The 16,942-nt window shown below is 36.7% G+C and overlaps 1 protein-coding gene across 1 annotated transcript in view; it reads left to right on the top strand.

The window, feature by feature from the left end:
• The first annotated feature begins 203 nt into the window (after nt 1-203).
• The window catches only part of LOC148113783 (vomeronasal type-2 receptor 26-like), a 28,235-nt gene continuing 11,496 nt past the window's right edge, over nt 204-16,942 (top strand). The window contains exons 1-4 of the mRNA XM_087893384.1: nt 204-229; nt 3,638-3,929; nt 5,867-6,094; nt 16,288-16,352. Of these exons, the coding sequence (XP_087749510.1) occupies nt 204-229; nt 3,638-3,929; nt 5,867-6,094; nt 16,288-16,352 (611 nt within the window). The remainder of the gene's footprint in view (nt 230-3,637; nt 3,930-5,866; nt 6,095-16,287; nt 16,353-16,942) is intronic.

The raw sequence follows: 16,942 nt of genomic DNA, 5'->3' as shown, positions 1-16,942 counted from the left end.
ACACTTCCCCCCCCCTAAAAGAGGGTGGAAATATTGGTGCATCTTATACACCGAATACAGCCAATTTTGGTCTCCCGAAACCCTGCCCCGCGTGTCCCATTTTGGCTAAAAAAGGCCCATTTTTTCCCCAAAAAATGGGGCCTGCAGAGGGTTTGGGAGACCTGCAGAGTGCTCATGGGGGCTGGGAAGGGCACAAACATGACATGGAGTTTTGGGAGGTTAAAAACGGGTCAGTTTTTTGTAAAAACAGGCATTTTTGCCCTCCCCAGCCCCCCTGAAATTGAGATGAATATTATTATTTTAACCATAAAATATATGAATTTCATTCTCTTCAGGAAATTACCTTCATTCAACAAAGTCCCTTGTTGAAAGTAAAAAGTTTGATTAATCTAAATATTACTGATGCTCTCTGGTTAATCTTGAGCTTTTTTGCCTTTCATTTCATCCTGATATAAAATAGGAACCCTCTAGGGCAGTGGTTCTCAACCTTCCTAATGCCGCGACACTTTAATACAGTTCCTCATCTTATGGTGACCCCCAACCAGGGGTGGGTTCTAAATTTTTTTACTACCAGTTCTGTGGGCATGGCTTATTTTGTGGGTGTAGCTTGGAGGTCATGTGACTGGGTGGGCGTGGCTATGTTTATAGGGACTACTCAGAGGGCTGAAAAAAGTCATTTCTGACAGGTCCTCGCACTTTTGACTGGTCCTCACACTTATGACCATCCTCACATTTATGCCTGTGCAGCATTCTTAACAACCGTGTCACTCATTTCACAACTGCTTCTTTTCAACATGGTATAAAATAGGGCAAAAAACGTAAAATGTGAGGACAGTCGTAAATTCGAGGACTGCTCAAAAGTGCAAGGACCAGTCAAAAATAACTTTTTCAGTCCTCTGAGTAGTCCCTGTGCACAAAAGGACTACCCAGAGGGCTAAAAAATGTGATTTCTGACAGGTCCTCGCACTTTTGACTGGTCTTCGCAGTTATGACTGGTCATCATTTATGCCCATTGTACCATTCTTAACAACCGTGTCACTCATTTCACAACTGCTTCTTTTCAACATGGTATAAAATAGGGCAAAAAACGTAAAATGTGAGGACAGTCGTAAGTTCGAGGACTGGTCAAAAGTGCGAGGACCAGTCAAAAATAACTTTTTCAGCCCTCTGAGTAGTCCATATGCATAAAAGGATACAGCAATAGAGAGGGATGAAGGAAGGGAAGGGAAATTAGAGTAGGAGTGAAGGTAAGAGAGGGAGGAAGAGAGGAGGAGAAGGAGAAAGAGGAAGTAGGGAGAAGAAGAGGGGGGGAAGAGAAAGTAAGAAAGAAAGAAAAGACAGAGGTGGAAGGTTTGAGGAGAAAGATTGCTGTACAATAAAAAAGATGAAAGGGAAGAAAGCCAACCCCAAACAAATATTAAGATATTAAGATAAAGAATGAATTGTTAAACTTTAAAGAATAAAAGAGAACAAATAGCAATAAATAGCAATAATTAGAAACACACATACAAACATACAACGTATTTTCTTTGAACAGAGTATTTGGCCGGTTCACAAATTTAAACAGTTGTAGGAGGTTAGCACCCACCCCTTTCCTAGAAGAATGAAATATTTTGGGAAATATTAAAAAGGCAGAATATTATATTTCCCTGGATGAGAAATGGAGAAGCATATTTTACAGACAAAGCAGCTCCCACCTTCCTGCCCCCTACCCTTTGTTAATGGGCCAGAGGCAGAAAATCAATCCTTTGTCAAAGGACATTTGCAACACAATAGCAACAGAAACTAACACAATCGGCCCCATCAAACCATGTGATCCTGTCCACTATTAAACCATCTTTCCAAGCAGTCTCCATGTTTCCAGTGTCTTTTTCCCCACTTGGAGCAGAACCCAGAAGGATATTTCTTCCAACACAGTATTTAGTCACTTCAATTAAATTTACAATTTCTATATTTCCTTTTTACCATATTTATTCCTCATCTATTTTTTAAAAAACCAATATTACCCTTCATCCTCATCTCTAATCTTAATCAAATTCAATTTTTCCCTTCTATTCTATATTATACCCCTTCACATTGTCATCTATTTTTATATCCATCCTCACATTGGTTAATTATGTAATACAGTTGTTTAATACAAATTCAACATTTTAATATAAATCAATTAGTTATATAACTATCTTTTTTATATTAATCAATATGAACATGAATATTCCAATTATTTCCATGCAATCCAATTTCTTACAAATCAATTAATTATATTTACCAATAATAATAAACCAAATAATTTCCCCCATATATTCCTCCAAACCACAACTTAACCATTTCTGCTTTCAGCACAATATACAATTAATAGTATCTCAATTATTACAATTCCCTAGTTAAATAGAGCTTTTTTTCTTTTGTGTTTTAAAATCTTGAACCTCCTCTTGCCCTAAATTTCCCATTGTTTGCAGTTTTGTACCTACCTTTTTTGGGGAGGAAAAAGAAAAAGAAATCTGTCTGCCTCATTTTGTCACGTTGCAGCAAAGACCCTTCTTTACTTTCAATTTCGCTTTTCAGCATAGCTAGGGGGAAAAAAATTGCTCCAGGAATTTACCTCTTTGCAGCTAGCTCTTTGAAGCCCCATGGCAAGAATTTAAAGTTTTTTTCCCTCTAGCCATCAGCTGTGACTCCGGAGGCAGCAATAGATTGGGAGTGGGCGGGGAAAGCAAACGGCGACTGGGCGATCCAACAGAGGCAGAGGGTGAGGGTAAGTGAAGGTGGGGGGGGGCGAGAGAGGGTTTTGGCAACGCCTGTGAAATGGCCGTTTGACCCCCAAAGGGGTCGTGACCCCCAGGTTGAGAACCACTGCTCTAGGGCATATTTTAGGCTATTATACATCTAGGGTGTGAAAAGAGAACTGGGTTAATTCTCTCAGTAAATAAAGATAAGATAGAGATAATGCTGAAATAAATTGAGACATAGGAAACTGATGGCAGAATTTTTTTTTCTGGTGTGATATGTTTATCCACAGCAAGTTTTAACACAGTTACTAATGACTGATCCACTAGCTCCTCTGGAAGTTGGTTATGGTTCCACTACTCTTTCTGGAAATAATAAAATTAGTTTTGAATTTCCCTCCTGTCACTGTGAAATTATATCCCCATGTTCTTATGTTTTAATTAATAATGAGAATACAGCCTTCTAGAACCTTATTCATACTCTTTAATTCATTTAAAGGTTTCAGTCATGTACGCCCTTTCCTTCTGCCTTCTAGGATGAAAATATTCACTTCCTCTAATATTTCCTGATATGTTTTGTCTCTCTCCTCTTGCACCATATTTGTTGCCCATCTCTGGACTCGCTCAATCTATTGATACATTTTTTAAGTGAGGTCTCCAGAACTGAACACAGAATTCCAAATATGGTCTGATTACATGCTGCCTTAGCTCAATGTTAAGTAGCCACAACTAGGTCAGTGTTTCCTGGTTGATACAATCTAGGGCTATTTGTTAGTGACCAATTTGCAATTGTCCAGAAGAAACAATAAGCACTAATTTATATCTTTATTTATGTAAAATGTATATATATACATTAAAACAGCTGTCCAATTCTGAAAGAGAAATATATTGACAGTTTCTTATTCTCGCTGAAGGTTCGTCACTCATAGTTACCAGCAGACTTTGGCTCTGGCATTTGCTGTAAAGGAGATCAATGAACATTCTCGGATTTTACCCAACATTAGCCTTGATTTCCATATTGCTACTGACTATTCTATGGAAACTACAATGTATCATTTAGCAATGGAATTTCTATCTACAAAGGATAAATTTATACCCAACTACAAATGCAATGACCAGACCAACAAAGTAGTTGTTATTGTAGGAGCTCGTAGTAACACGTGTCACAACATGGCAATCACTCTGTGCAACTACAAATTTCCCCAGGTGAGACACAAAAATGGATCAATATGAGAAATTCACCAGCTAATTATTATATTGAAAAGTTGAAATGAAATATTTGAGGCAAGACCATGATTACGTTATAAGACATGAAGAATATCTTGAAAGGACTGTCCCTTTTTTCCTTCTTGAGCAAAATTGCAGATTTTTTTAAGGCATCCTATTTTGGTATCCAACTCAAACCCATTGATTCAGTTAAATAAACCCACATTATTTGCTTTTCATCATCATTATTATTTTTTTTGGAGGAGTCCCTTTATTCCTCTGTCCTTCTGACTTTTTCCATTTAGATCTCATATGGATCAGCTCCATTGGTAAATACTGAAACAGCAACGTTTGTCAAATGGATGTTCCCAGATGAAACCCATCAATTTAAAGCAATACTTCATTTATTGTTGCATTTTAGATGGACCTGGACTGGGTTTATTTCTCTGCTTGAAGGAGAAAGAGAAAGATTCATTCAAAAGAGACTTTCCATGTTCTTAGAGAGAGGAATCTGCTTTGACTTTATAGAATGTCTTCCCCAGATGAGGTATGGTAATGCAGCTGCTGAGTAGATAGAAAATGCAGGTAAAATATTCAAAGTGATCATGGAGAGTATAGTCATTGCAGTTATCTTAAGTGCTGAAAATGCAGGCTTGTTGCCTTTAATTATCTATTTTTTCAATTATGATAATATTCCAAAGGAGAGAACGCCCAAAATTTGGATCATGTCAGCCCAGATGGAATTCACATCCATTTTAATTCATAGACCATTGCCCATTGAATTTCTCTATGGTGCACTTTCTTTTGCCATTCACTCAAAGCAGCTGACTGGATTCCAACAATTTATGCAGAAGAGAAACCCAAACTTAAAAAAAGACAATGGGTTTATTAGGGATTTCTGGAAAGATGCATTTGAATGCTCATTCTTCAGGGATATTAGAGATGAGAATGCTGAAAGGATCTGCACTGGAGAAGAGAAGCTGGAGACTCTTCCTAATTCTGTCTTTGAGACTACCATGAGTGCACATAGTTACAGTGTCTACAATGCAGTCAATGCTGCAGCACATGCTCTGAAGGCCATGCGCTTTTCCAAACTCAAAGGGGGTCAAAAAATGGATAAGAGGAGATGGAAGCTCTTCCTCTGATCACCTTGGCAAGTAATGTTGTGTAATGAAAAATTTGGGGAAAATGAATAAGAATAGGTTTTGGGTTTTTGCTTCGTTTTAACTATTATAATGCTTTACAGATAGTTTTGAAAACTATATGGATGCACTTGAAACGTTCATATGAAAGAAAATAAAAAATAAATATAATTCTAATGCTTAAAGACCATTAGAAATATGTAACATACCAACTTTATTTTATGTCTAAAATGGCATGTAGAGTATCATATTCAATCCATTATATTTGACCATTTGCAATGTAGAATCTTGAAAACTACTTTCCTACTGAATAGCATTATTATTCCTCACCAGCTGAATTTTGGAGTTATTAAGATTCAAAAGTCCCAAAGGTGCTTTTTCAAAAGGCAACTGAACTTTCTTTATTTTTCTTGAAAGTGTTTTGCTTCAATTCAGAACTGAAGAAGCTTCTTCGATGAGAAGGAAAACATCTTCAAGGAAAAACAAAGTAAGTCCAGTTGCCTTATTTTTTTTAAAAAAAAAAAACCCATAGGGACAAACAATGCTTGGATGAGCAAGAATCTCCTTAGACATTAAGATTCAATGGGAGTTATAATACTAATAAAATAATAAGAAATATCGTGAAAATGGGAATAGCAAGTGAATAGCAAATTTGTCAATGAATCGCATGAAGAAAATCTCAAGTTTATTTAGGCCAAATTGAAAGAATCAAATTGAAATTTTCACATCTCCTTCAAAGATTCCTGATAAATTTCCTGCGGTTGTTTTCCCCCTCTTTTTTTCTTCTTCCTTTAGCTCCACTGTTTCTTGCAACAGGTCTCCTTTAACAACAGCGCTGGAGAACAGGTTTCTTTTGGCCCCAATGGGGAATTAGAAACTGGATTTGATATTTTCAATTGGGTCACATTTCCAAACAAGTCCTTTCTAAAAGTCCAAATTGGAAAGATTGACCGCCTGGCTCCCTCAGACAAGCTACTTACCATTTCTGCCAAGGAAGCTGTTTGGCCTCTTATATTTAACCAGGTATGTCTCATTTTCCCCTTTTCATGGTCTCATAATTTTGCTATGTTAAACTATCCATTTCACAGCACTCCCTTTTTAAAAATCAAGCCTGTTCAAAGACCATAATATCGATATTTCATTTGATTTGACACCACAACATACGCACACATACAAAGGGTGCTCAAGAAGGGCATACTCAGAGGGATACAGAGCTAATGGTTTTCCACCATGCCCCAAATTGATCTTTAGAATATAATTATTAGGAATGATGAATCGATTAATGTAATATGTGTTGAAGCAGTTGAAGATTCAGTCGTGAATTTACCCCTGGAAAATACAACACCAATGTTTGGATTATACAGGAAGAGTTTGCATATGTAGAATTGATGAAAAGAGCAATCTGCCAAAAATAAATTCTTTCTGTGGAATTCTGGTTTTATTTATGAGTAGGCATTACCTCTTTCCATCTGTAACAAAGAGTGTCCTCTCGGCCATAGCAAGATGAAAGTGGAAGGAAAATTATCCTGTTGCTATGACTGCAAAATATGTCCAGAAGGGAACATAGCTGGTCAATTAGGTAAGCAAAGGACTATATTAAATGTATCAATGATATAATAAATATAAATGGGGTTTATTTTTAATAAATGAATATTTTTAATAAATATTATGGTAATTGAAAATCTTGAGCTTCACATCGTATTAATGTGAAGCAATGAAATATTTGAATTATTTTCATACTTCATAATTTTGCATTGGTAATTTTTTCCATAGTTTTTACTTCTTTTTACTTCCTATTCTATCTGAATGATTGATTGATTGATTCTGTAATGTATATGGTTGCCTATACATAACCTATGTGGCTTTCCACAATATTTAGAAACACGAATAATAATTTAAACAAAAAACCTTGCCACCAGGTACCAGACAAATCAGGCTCCTGAGTCAATCGCCATTCTACTATAATACTTTAAGTGAACAACAAGGGTGTCCTAGCCTGCTACAAGGATGAAAGGGTAGGGGACCCAAACAATTCAAATGGAAGAGTATTGGAACAGGCTGAACACCATAGACCAGATTGAACTCTAAACTCCCTGACAGCAATATTTCAGACAAGATCTGGAGCATGCCTACCTACCAGACTTATTGAGAAAGACAGATACCATTGAAGAAAGGTGATATTACCTATCATTTGGTCCAGTGACATCCAGGCATTTAATGGTGATAACCAGAAAATTGAATTGCAAAGAGTAAGTGTTGTGACCCAGGCCCACATAGTGAATATTAAATGCAAAACAGTTCCAAAAAACAAACAGATTTTATTAAAACAGCTGAGAATTAACTCATTATCAGCGTATACTAAATTAAATGAAAGCAAAGTCCTCAAAACACCAGTCTTTAGTTTATCTCTGATCTTGGGATAATTAGGCAAACTGCCAAAGGCTTTTCTGGCAACAGTTCAGGAACAGAAATAGCTACGCAAGAAGCAATTCTCTCAATGGTTGTTTTCTGGCAAAGAGGCCAAGAGCCATTTCTGGTCTTTTAAGCCTTATGGGAGGGGCCAATCATCTCTTGGCCCTACTCCCGAGTTGTCCTGCTTCTCCTGCCTTATAGCAGCTCTTCTCATACGTGCATTAGGAACAGGCTCCTCCTGTTCCTCTGTCTCTCTACTGTCAGCCTCTGGAGGCTCCAAAGTCTGCACATCACTCCCCGATAGCCCTGGCCCCATCTCTGCCTCCGATGCAGAGCCCTCATCTGGCCCTTCCCCACCCTCCAGGACTGGTCCATGTTCTTCCTCAGCCTCATCCAGGGGTGAAATGCTCCCGGTTCAGACCAGCTCAGGCAGGTAGGTAGCGGAGCACTCCATGGCTGAAGAAATTGTTCTACAATATAATGAAGGTTCAACCACTATGTCTTATACAGTGCTTGGCTTTCTGGGGTTCTTAACTGCTGTCAGTTTCACTGTGGCCTTCTAAGCCAGGAATTTGCCTGACACCTTTAATGAAGCCAAATTTATCACCTTCAGCATGCTGGTCTTTTGCAGTGTCTGGGTGTCATTTGTTCCCACCTATTTGAGTACCAAGAGAGAATACATGGTGGCTGTGGAGATCTTCTCCATTTTGGCTTCAGCAGCTGGATTACTGGGGTGCATATTTTCCCCCAAATGCTATATCATTGTTCTGAGACCTAATCTGAATAAGAAGGAGCAACTAATGAAAAAATGAAACTGATTTTAACACCATATCCCTTGAATGATCCTTATTGATTGCTGTTAGCGTATAGGGATTTTTTTGCCCAATTTGAGGTTCTGCCTTTTTCTGTCCATCACTACATCAATAGGACATACAAAACAATAATTCTGAGTTGTTCACTTTAGAAGCTAGAATTTTTTTTAATGTTATATAATGATTCTGAGCCCTAATCAGAATAGTAGGCAATAGCTATTTAAGAACAAGTTAGGAATAAGTTAAACTTTAGAATAGTTTTCAGAGATTTTCAAGGTTTTTTTCACATTTACTTCACTAAAAATAAAGGTCATTCCACAAATGCAAGGGATTCCTATTTTTCACCCTGCCAACTTTGAAAGCCTGACAGAAAGCAATAATATGATTGTATATTTCATCATCTTCTCTGCTTCTCTCGAGAAACTGAAGAACTTATTTGAACATAATGTCAGAATCCATCTCTTATCAGCCAGACAAGGTACAAGAGAAGTCAGCCAATCAAGATCTTGAACACATACAGCCCCCAGCCTCAGGACACTTTGTGAAATTTGTAGAGCCAAGCTGACAGATTGTACTCTGTCCTGAAAAAGAATGGTGTTGACATCTTAAATGAGCCCTGCCCCCTAGTTGCCATTAGCTGCACCTTGTCAGCAAATTTGCACCAACCTCAGATTCATTCTTTAGTGTGGGTGATCTATGTGCTCTGGAACCTCAGTTTTTTTAAACTCAATCCTTGGCCTATTCTAGTGTGCACTGACTCCGTATTCGACTAATCTCCCTCCTGAAAGATCTTTCTAATTCATACCTAGTCTATAGTTACCATATTCTGTGCCCTGTTTAGCTTGAAGGGTGAGATCCAGCAACTTGAATTGCAACCAGTGCAATTAGACATAATCCATGTAGCTCCTGAAGTAGTTCTATTATATAAATTAAAAATATGAGATTGTTGTTCTGTCCCCATCCCACACACGCAGCCAACCAGCCAGCCGAGGGTTAAATAAACTCTTCAAACACTTATTGTCAGTGATAAGGAACTTGGCAGCAACTCCGTAGCTGTTCTGTCCCCGTCCCACACATGCACCCAACCAGCCAGCCGAGGGTTAAATAAACTTTTCAAAAACTCAACGTCAATGATAAGGAACTTGGCAGCAACTCCGTAGCTGCCTGCCAAGAACTTTTACTCCGATAACACAGACAAAAATACACACAGTTTGAATAGTCCAGTTTGTAATTAAATCCACAGCAAATAGGCGTTGTGTCCAAAGGTGCAAAGTGACTCGCCAGAGATTTAGGTTTGTCCGTCACAGAGTCTGAATGGCTACCACACTCCCTTTTATAGCCTGTGGGGTGTGGTCCAGTGACTCAGCTTAATCTCTGGCACGCCTCATTTTCTGCTGCGCATGCTTGTCTCTCCGATGCTGGCGTGGGTCCAACCACAATGTTTCTTCGTCACTATCTGACGGCTCGGAAACACCTGGCTCCTGGCCAATCTCTTCTTCTTTGGGAGACACCTGAGGCATTGCCAGAGAGGAGGGTCCTGGAGAGGGAGGCCTGGCCGTCTCCTCTCCTTCATGTTCGGAGCCTTCTTCCTCCGATAAGATAGGCTCGGAGGACAGAGCCACAACAATTGTTTAGCAATTCTGTATTTCCATATCCTTATTTCTTCTCTTTCTAGCCCTAATCCTATATGGACAATGACATCTTATTAAGGACATGCAATTCTTCACATAGTTTTAAACTCAATAGTTGGTGTATGAATAGTATGCTTACCCCACATCATTCTATCTCTGTCTCTCTCCTACACACAGACACACACACACATTTATTTCAAAGAAGACACAACAATCCTTTAGTCCTATGGTACTCTGCAAATACTGCAAACCTGGTTGGTGATATCACCATTGTCTGGGGGACACTCAGTTGGAGGCTTCTTTAATGTCTTTAATAAATTGCCCACTGAAATGTTACTCATGTATCTATTCACGTCACCTGCTTTCAAACTGCTGTGTCAGCAGGAGCTGGAGCGAGTGATGGGAGCCCATGTGAACAAGCGGTAGAATCCTGATCTTGAATGTGATCGTCCTGATTGTCAAACTAGTACCTTAACCGTATGAGCCACCATGCTCCATGTAGCTAGTTGAGACATAGAAATTGGCTAAATGGTGATAGAAGATTTAGATTAGATTAGATTAGATTAGATTAGGTACTTGCTCTTTTTGGAAAGCCTAAATACATCTTAACTCTTTGACTAATACCATCACTGCAGCTTTACTTCCCTCTTTCAAATGAGTAGTCAGCAAACATTCTTTAGTTTCTTTATGAAAAATGTAAGAGCTTCAAGTACTTGGGAAGTATTATCTTGAGCTATGAATTTTGGGATAAACTGAGTCCAGGATTAGCAAGACTAGCTAAACTCTGGGGCAGCTGTGTACCATAGGAGAAACAATGTCCATATTTTCATAAAGTGAAAGAGACTTGTGGTTATCCCTTCTCTCTTGTAATGATGTGAGTCCCAGGCTCTATACTGAAAACCAATCAAACAATTAGAAAGAAAAACAAAGGTCTCTGTGAAATATTAAATAGACCAATAACTAAACTGGAATTGGAATTGGCACTGAAAAAGTAAAAAAAAACCAAAAAAAAAAAAAAAAAAAAACCACCGGGGCCAGATGGGCTACGGGTGGAATTATATAAAACCGTACAGGAAATAGTGGGAGAAACCATGTTAGAGCTATATAATATAGCTATAACAAGTTGAATTAATAAAATAATGAGGCTTTGAAGAAGACAAAAATTCCGACAACTTGGACAGAGGCAATAATTACTATCGTACCCAAAGAAGATATGGACCACCAGTTAATTCAAAACTACAGACCAATCTCCTTGCTGAACACAGATTACAAAATATTTGCAGTAATTATAGCGGAAAGAATTTAAAAAGTATTAAATAATCATATAGACTCAGACCAAAATGGATTTCTGCCAGCCCATCAAATCAAGAATAATATGAGAATAATAATAAACACATTAGAATATTACGAATCACATCTGGATAAACAAGCTTCACTGGTTTTCCTTGATGCCCAAAAAGCATTTGATAATGTAAATTGGAAATTTCTAATGGGGCAATTAAAAATTATGCAATTGAAAATTTGAAAAAATCATAGGAGAAATTTATACAAATAAACAGCAAGAACAATTATGAATGATGATACTACAGATCAATTCGACATAACAAAAGGGGTTAGGCAAGGATGCCCACTTTCTCCACTATTGTATATCTTAACATTGGAGATCCTTTTAAAAAGGGTTAGGGAAGACCAAGAAATTAAAGGGTTAAGGATAAGGAGAGAAGAATACAAGGTTCAGGCCTTCGCTGATGACCTTGTGTTTATAGTAGAGGAACCACTAGAATCAGCACCAAAACTGTTTAAGAAAATAGAAGAATTTGGAGAAGTGGCAGGATTAAAAATAAATAAAAATAAATCGAAATTAATAACAAAAAACTCACAAAGAAACAAGAAAAAGAATTGGAGAATACTATACAAATTCAAACAACTAAGAAAATAAAATACCTAGGGATTTGGCTATCAGCAAGAAGTTCATCAATAAAAGAAAACAATTACGATAAATTAATAATACAGATAAAGAAAGATTTAGATAATTGGAGAAACTTACAGATATCACTAATGGGAAGAATTTTCACCATTAAAATGAATATTTTACCAAAACTCTTATTTCTATTTCAAGTCATACCAATAAAATTAGAAAAAAAACTTTTTTGAAACGCTGAATAAAATAACATCCAAATTTATATGGCAGGGGAAGCGTCCACGAATTAAACTTAAACTACCACAAGATACAAAAGATAGAGGAGGAACAGCACTCCCTGAATGGGAAATTTACTACCAAGCGGCTGTGTTATCCTGGGTAAAAGAATGGATGGAATTAAAAAATAATAGAATATTAACAATTGAAGGACATGAAATACAAGTGGGTTGGCATTCATTCCTCTGGAATGAGAGACACAAACACATACCTATTTCAAAAGACACACAATAAGGAATGCGCTATTGCAAATTTGGTTAAAAATTAATAAAACAGCGTTACATGAAAATATACCAATCTGGCTTTCGCCACTAGAAGCAGTAAGACATCCAAATCTAACAGAACTTAAAAAAGTAATTAGATACAAAGATTTAATTGAACAACAAGGAAAATTGAAATCAAAACAACAGTTGGAAATAGACCTAAATAGAGAAATCGACTGGTGGACTTACACACAAATCCAATCTAAACACAAGGAACATATAAAAGCATACGAAATCCATAGAGAGAAACAAGAACTAGATAAAATTATATTAGAATCAGAAGAGAAGCTAATTAGCAAAACTTATAAATTTTTATTACGATATAAAATGGAGGAGGAAACAGTGAAGGATACAATGATCAAATGGGCACAAAATTTTAAGTACACAATAGACTTGGAGAAGTGGGAAACATTATGGCAAGTGAATACAAAATTAACACTAGCGGTGGCATACAAGGAAAATCAGTTGAAGATATTCTACAGATGGCATCTGTCAACCACAAGGCTGGCAAAAATACACCCGAACAATAGTGCAACATGTTGGAAATGTAAGAAATCGCAAGGAACTTATTACCATCTATGGACGTGCCCGGCAGCAAAAAAAAAATTGGTCAAACTTTAAGAAATGGATAGAACAAATAACAAAACAACAAATAGAAAAGAAACCAGAAACATTCCTGTTAGGAAACTTTACAAAACCATACCCCAAAGAAATAAAATATTTGATACTACATATCTTAACAGCAGCACGAATAACATATGCAAAAAATTGGAAACAGGAAAAAATCCCAACTGAAGAAGAACTAATAGATAAGATCTTAGAATGTGCTGAGATGGACGGATTAACAAAAGAAATTAAAGAAAAAGAAGTGACAGACTATTACAGAATATGGAATAAATGGTATAATTGGCTTAACACAGGGGTGAAATGCTCCCGGTTTGGAACGGCTCGAGCGAATAGGTAGTGATGGCGGCAGGCAGTTTGGAGAATCGGTAGCAAAAATCCCTCCCCCCTCCCCCCCAGCCCCCAGCTTGCTTACCTTAGCTGCTGGTCGCAATGCCTGCCTTGCTTTGCTTGCTTCCTGCAATCCATTGCAATCCATTGCATCAGCAAGCAACTGAATCTCCCTGCCTGCAATCAAGCTCATCGATGAGCAGCTCTATCTGCCTGCTTTGCTGGCTGAGGAATTCTGGGAGTTGACGTCCACAAGTCTTAAAGTTGCTAAGGTTGGAGACCTCTGTTCTGTTGGGTAAGATTTTTCCCCCTTTGGGAGCTTTAAAAAAAATAGTTAATGGGGTTTTTTTTAGTTGTTCTTTTTTGAGACCTAGCCATTTAAAGTTTAGAAAGTTTTAAATTTAGCTGCTTTTATATAAAAATAAAAATAAATTAAAATAAAATAATATTTTATTTTATGCAGCTTTCTGAGATTTAGTGTGTTTCTGTAGTGTTTCACTCTAACTATACAAACACACAAAATCTCACAAAGCTGTATGTGGAATTTTGTGTGTGTAAAGTATGAAAGTTGTTTTTTTGGACTTTTTGTGGCTGTGTGAGGTTCCTGCTTGTTGCAGGAGCCATTTTGGGTCTAGCACAGCTGCTTTTACATTGTGGGTGAGCCAGTTGTGTTGTTTTGTGTGTGTGTAAAGTGTGAAATTTGTTTTTTTGGGCTTTTTGTGGCTGTGTGAGGTTCCTGCTTGTTGCAGGGGCCATTTTGGGTCTAGCACAGCTGCTTTTACATTGTGCGTGAGCCAGTTGTGTTGTGTTGTGTTTTGTAGGTTAAAAGAGGGCAAAGAAGTGACATTGACTTGGCCACGCCCACCTGACCACCAAGCCATGCCCACCCAGTCACCTTACCACCAAGCCCTGCCCACTAATTAAGCCCTGCCCACAGAACCGGTAGCGAAAATGTTTAGATTTCACCCGTGGTGCAATTATGTATATAATTATTATTATTTTATATGTATATAATAAGAATGTAGAAATGTAAATGTAAAGATATAATCAAAATATATAGATCTTTATAGGGGGAAAGAGGGGGAGAAAAAAAGAGAAGAGAAGAAAAAGAGAAGGGGGGGGAAAGAAGGAGTATTGGACTAAGAAAAAGGGGAAGAAGTATAAAATATCAGATGGAAAACCACTATGAAACAATGCTTAAAAAGGATAAGCTACTTATATGTCATATGTTGTGTAAATGTCAAATTTGTGTTTTAATAAAATTTATAATTTTTTAATAAAAAAAAGAAAGAAAAACAAAGAAGAGAGAAGCGAAGGGAAGAAAGAGAAGAGAAGAGAAAAATTTACAATTACTTACGAGGATATAAATTAGAAGAAGAGTAGTGAAAGAAAATATGATAATTTGGGCAAAAAAATTCGGTTATAGTATTCAATTAGACAAATGGGAAAAACTATGGAAAATAAATTATAAATTGACAATGTCTGTACCCTATAAAGAAAATCTCTATAAAATGTTTTATAGGTTGCACTTTGCCACCAGCCAGATTGGCAAGAATGTTCCCTGGCACGCCATCAACTTGTTGGAAATGGAACCACCACAAAGGCACCAATTATCACATGTGGTGGACCTGCCCAATGGCGAAACAATATTGGCAAAGAATCAAAACACAAATAGAGGAAATAACACACCAAAGGATAGAACTAAGACCAGAAACCTTCCTACTAGGCATAGTGAACGGACACTATGAAAAAGAAATAACATATTTAATTATACATATGATAACAGCAGCACGAATACTATACGCGCAACACTGGAAGAGTAGTGATATACCAACACTAGATAAAGTAATCAATAAAACCGTGGAATGTGCGGAATTAGATAGACTCACAAAGGAACTACAAAACAGGGAAGAACATGACTATTACCTGATATGGGAAAAGTGGTATAGTTGGTTGAAAGATAGGAAAGAGATAAAGCAATAGGAAGTAAATAAAATGACCAAACATAGTATGATGGAAACAAAAAACAGATATAGGTCAATAAAGATCTATAGTAGATAGATAAAAGGGAATGACCAAATAAGAAAGAGTCAAAATACAAAGAGAAATGTATGTTACAGTTGCAATAAACTGGACACGTACTGAAATTGGTGTTTATATGTTTTTATGTTTTGTATGTTTCATTGTTTTGTTTAGTTTGTACTTATAAATAAAAAAAAATTTTAAAAAAAAGAGGGCAAAGAAGTGACATTGACTTGGCCATGCCCACCTGACCACCAAGCCACGCCCACCCAGTCACCTTACCACCAAGCCCTGCCCACTAATTAAGCCCTGCCCACAGAACCGGTAGCGAAAATTTTTAGATTTCACCCCTGGCTTAACACTATTAATAAAGAAAAATAAATACAAGAAGAAAAGAACAGAAATACTATATATATATATTATATGTATTGAGTGGAGCAATTATGTATATAATAATTATTATTATTTTATATGTATATAATAAGAATGTAGAAATGTAAATGTAAAGATATAATCAAAATATATAGATCTTTATAGGGGGAAAGAGGAGGAGAAAAAAAGAGAAGAGAAGAAAAAGAGAAGGAGGGGAAAAAGAAGGAGTATTAGACTAAGAAAAAGGGGAAGAGTATAAAATATCAGATGGAAAACCACTATGAAACAATGCTTAAAAAGGATAAGCTATTTATAAGTCGTATGTTGTGTAAATGTCAAATTTGTGTTTTAATAAAATTTATAATTTTTTAATAAAAAAAGAAAGAAAAACAAAGAAGAGAGAAGAGAAGGGAAGAAAGAGAAGAGAAGAGAAGAGAAGAGAAGAGAAGAAAAGAGAAGAGAAGAGAAGAGAAGAGAAGAGAAGAGAAAAAGAAAACTCCCAAAAGTTACTTTGATATTTGGATGGTCTCAAAAATGTTCCTGATTGCTACAGGATCTTGAGAAAAAGAGATACAAGGAGGAGCACTCAGAATATGCTCATCTGCTCTTTGGGAAGCCGTAAATCCACCATGAAAGCTCATTTCCCATCCCAGAGCCTCATATCTGATGGACTACACCTTTTACATTCCAGTATGATGTCTTTCTAGAGCCTGAATAATTGTTAGAGTACTCCTTTTCAAGGTAGATCCTTTATTTATTTATTTATTTATTTATTTATTTATTTATTTATTTATTTATTCATTCATTCATTCATTCATTCATTCATTCATTCATTCATTCATTTCACACTTCTTTACTTCCCATCTCCTTCAGAGAGGTACTTCTGGGTGGTGTACAATTTCATCAATAAAATGAAGCTTTAAAACCAGAACAATTAAAGATTGTTTTTCAAAATCAAAGTGTTGTAGTCAGCAAAGTGTTAATAACAAAATTATTGAGAAAAATGGCCCCAACAGAATTATTTCCATTCTTTTCTTTTCCATAGTTCTATTTTGTTTTCTTCTGTGCACATGAATTATCATTTCCCCATTTTTATTTCATGTCTTCCAAATGCTCATAGCAGTGCAGCAGTGTCTAATGAGATATGATAAACACATTTCTTTCCGATATTTCTCAAAGCATCATTGCAAAGAATGGTACTGATTAGT

Source organism: Pantherophis guttatus, chromosome 4 (assembly GCF_059756535.1).
Source record: "Pantherophis guttatus breed Tessera chromosome 4, ASM5975653v1, whole genome shotgun sequence".
Classification (NCBI taxonomy): domain Eukaryota; kingdom Metazoa; phylum Chordata; class Lepidosauria; order Squamata; family Colubridae; genus Pantherophis; species Pantherophis guttatus.
This window is presented reverse-complemented; position numbering and strand designations above follow the sequence as displayed.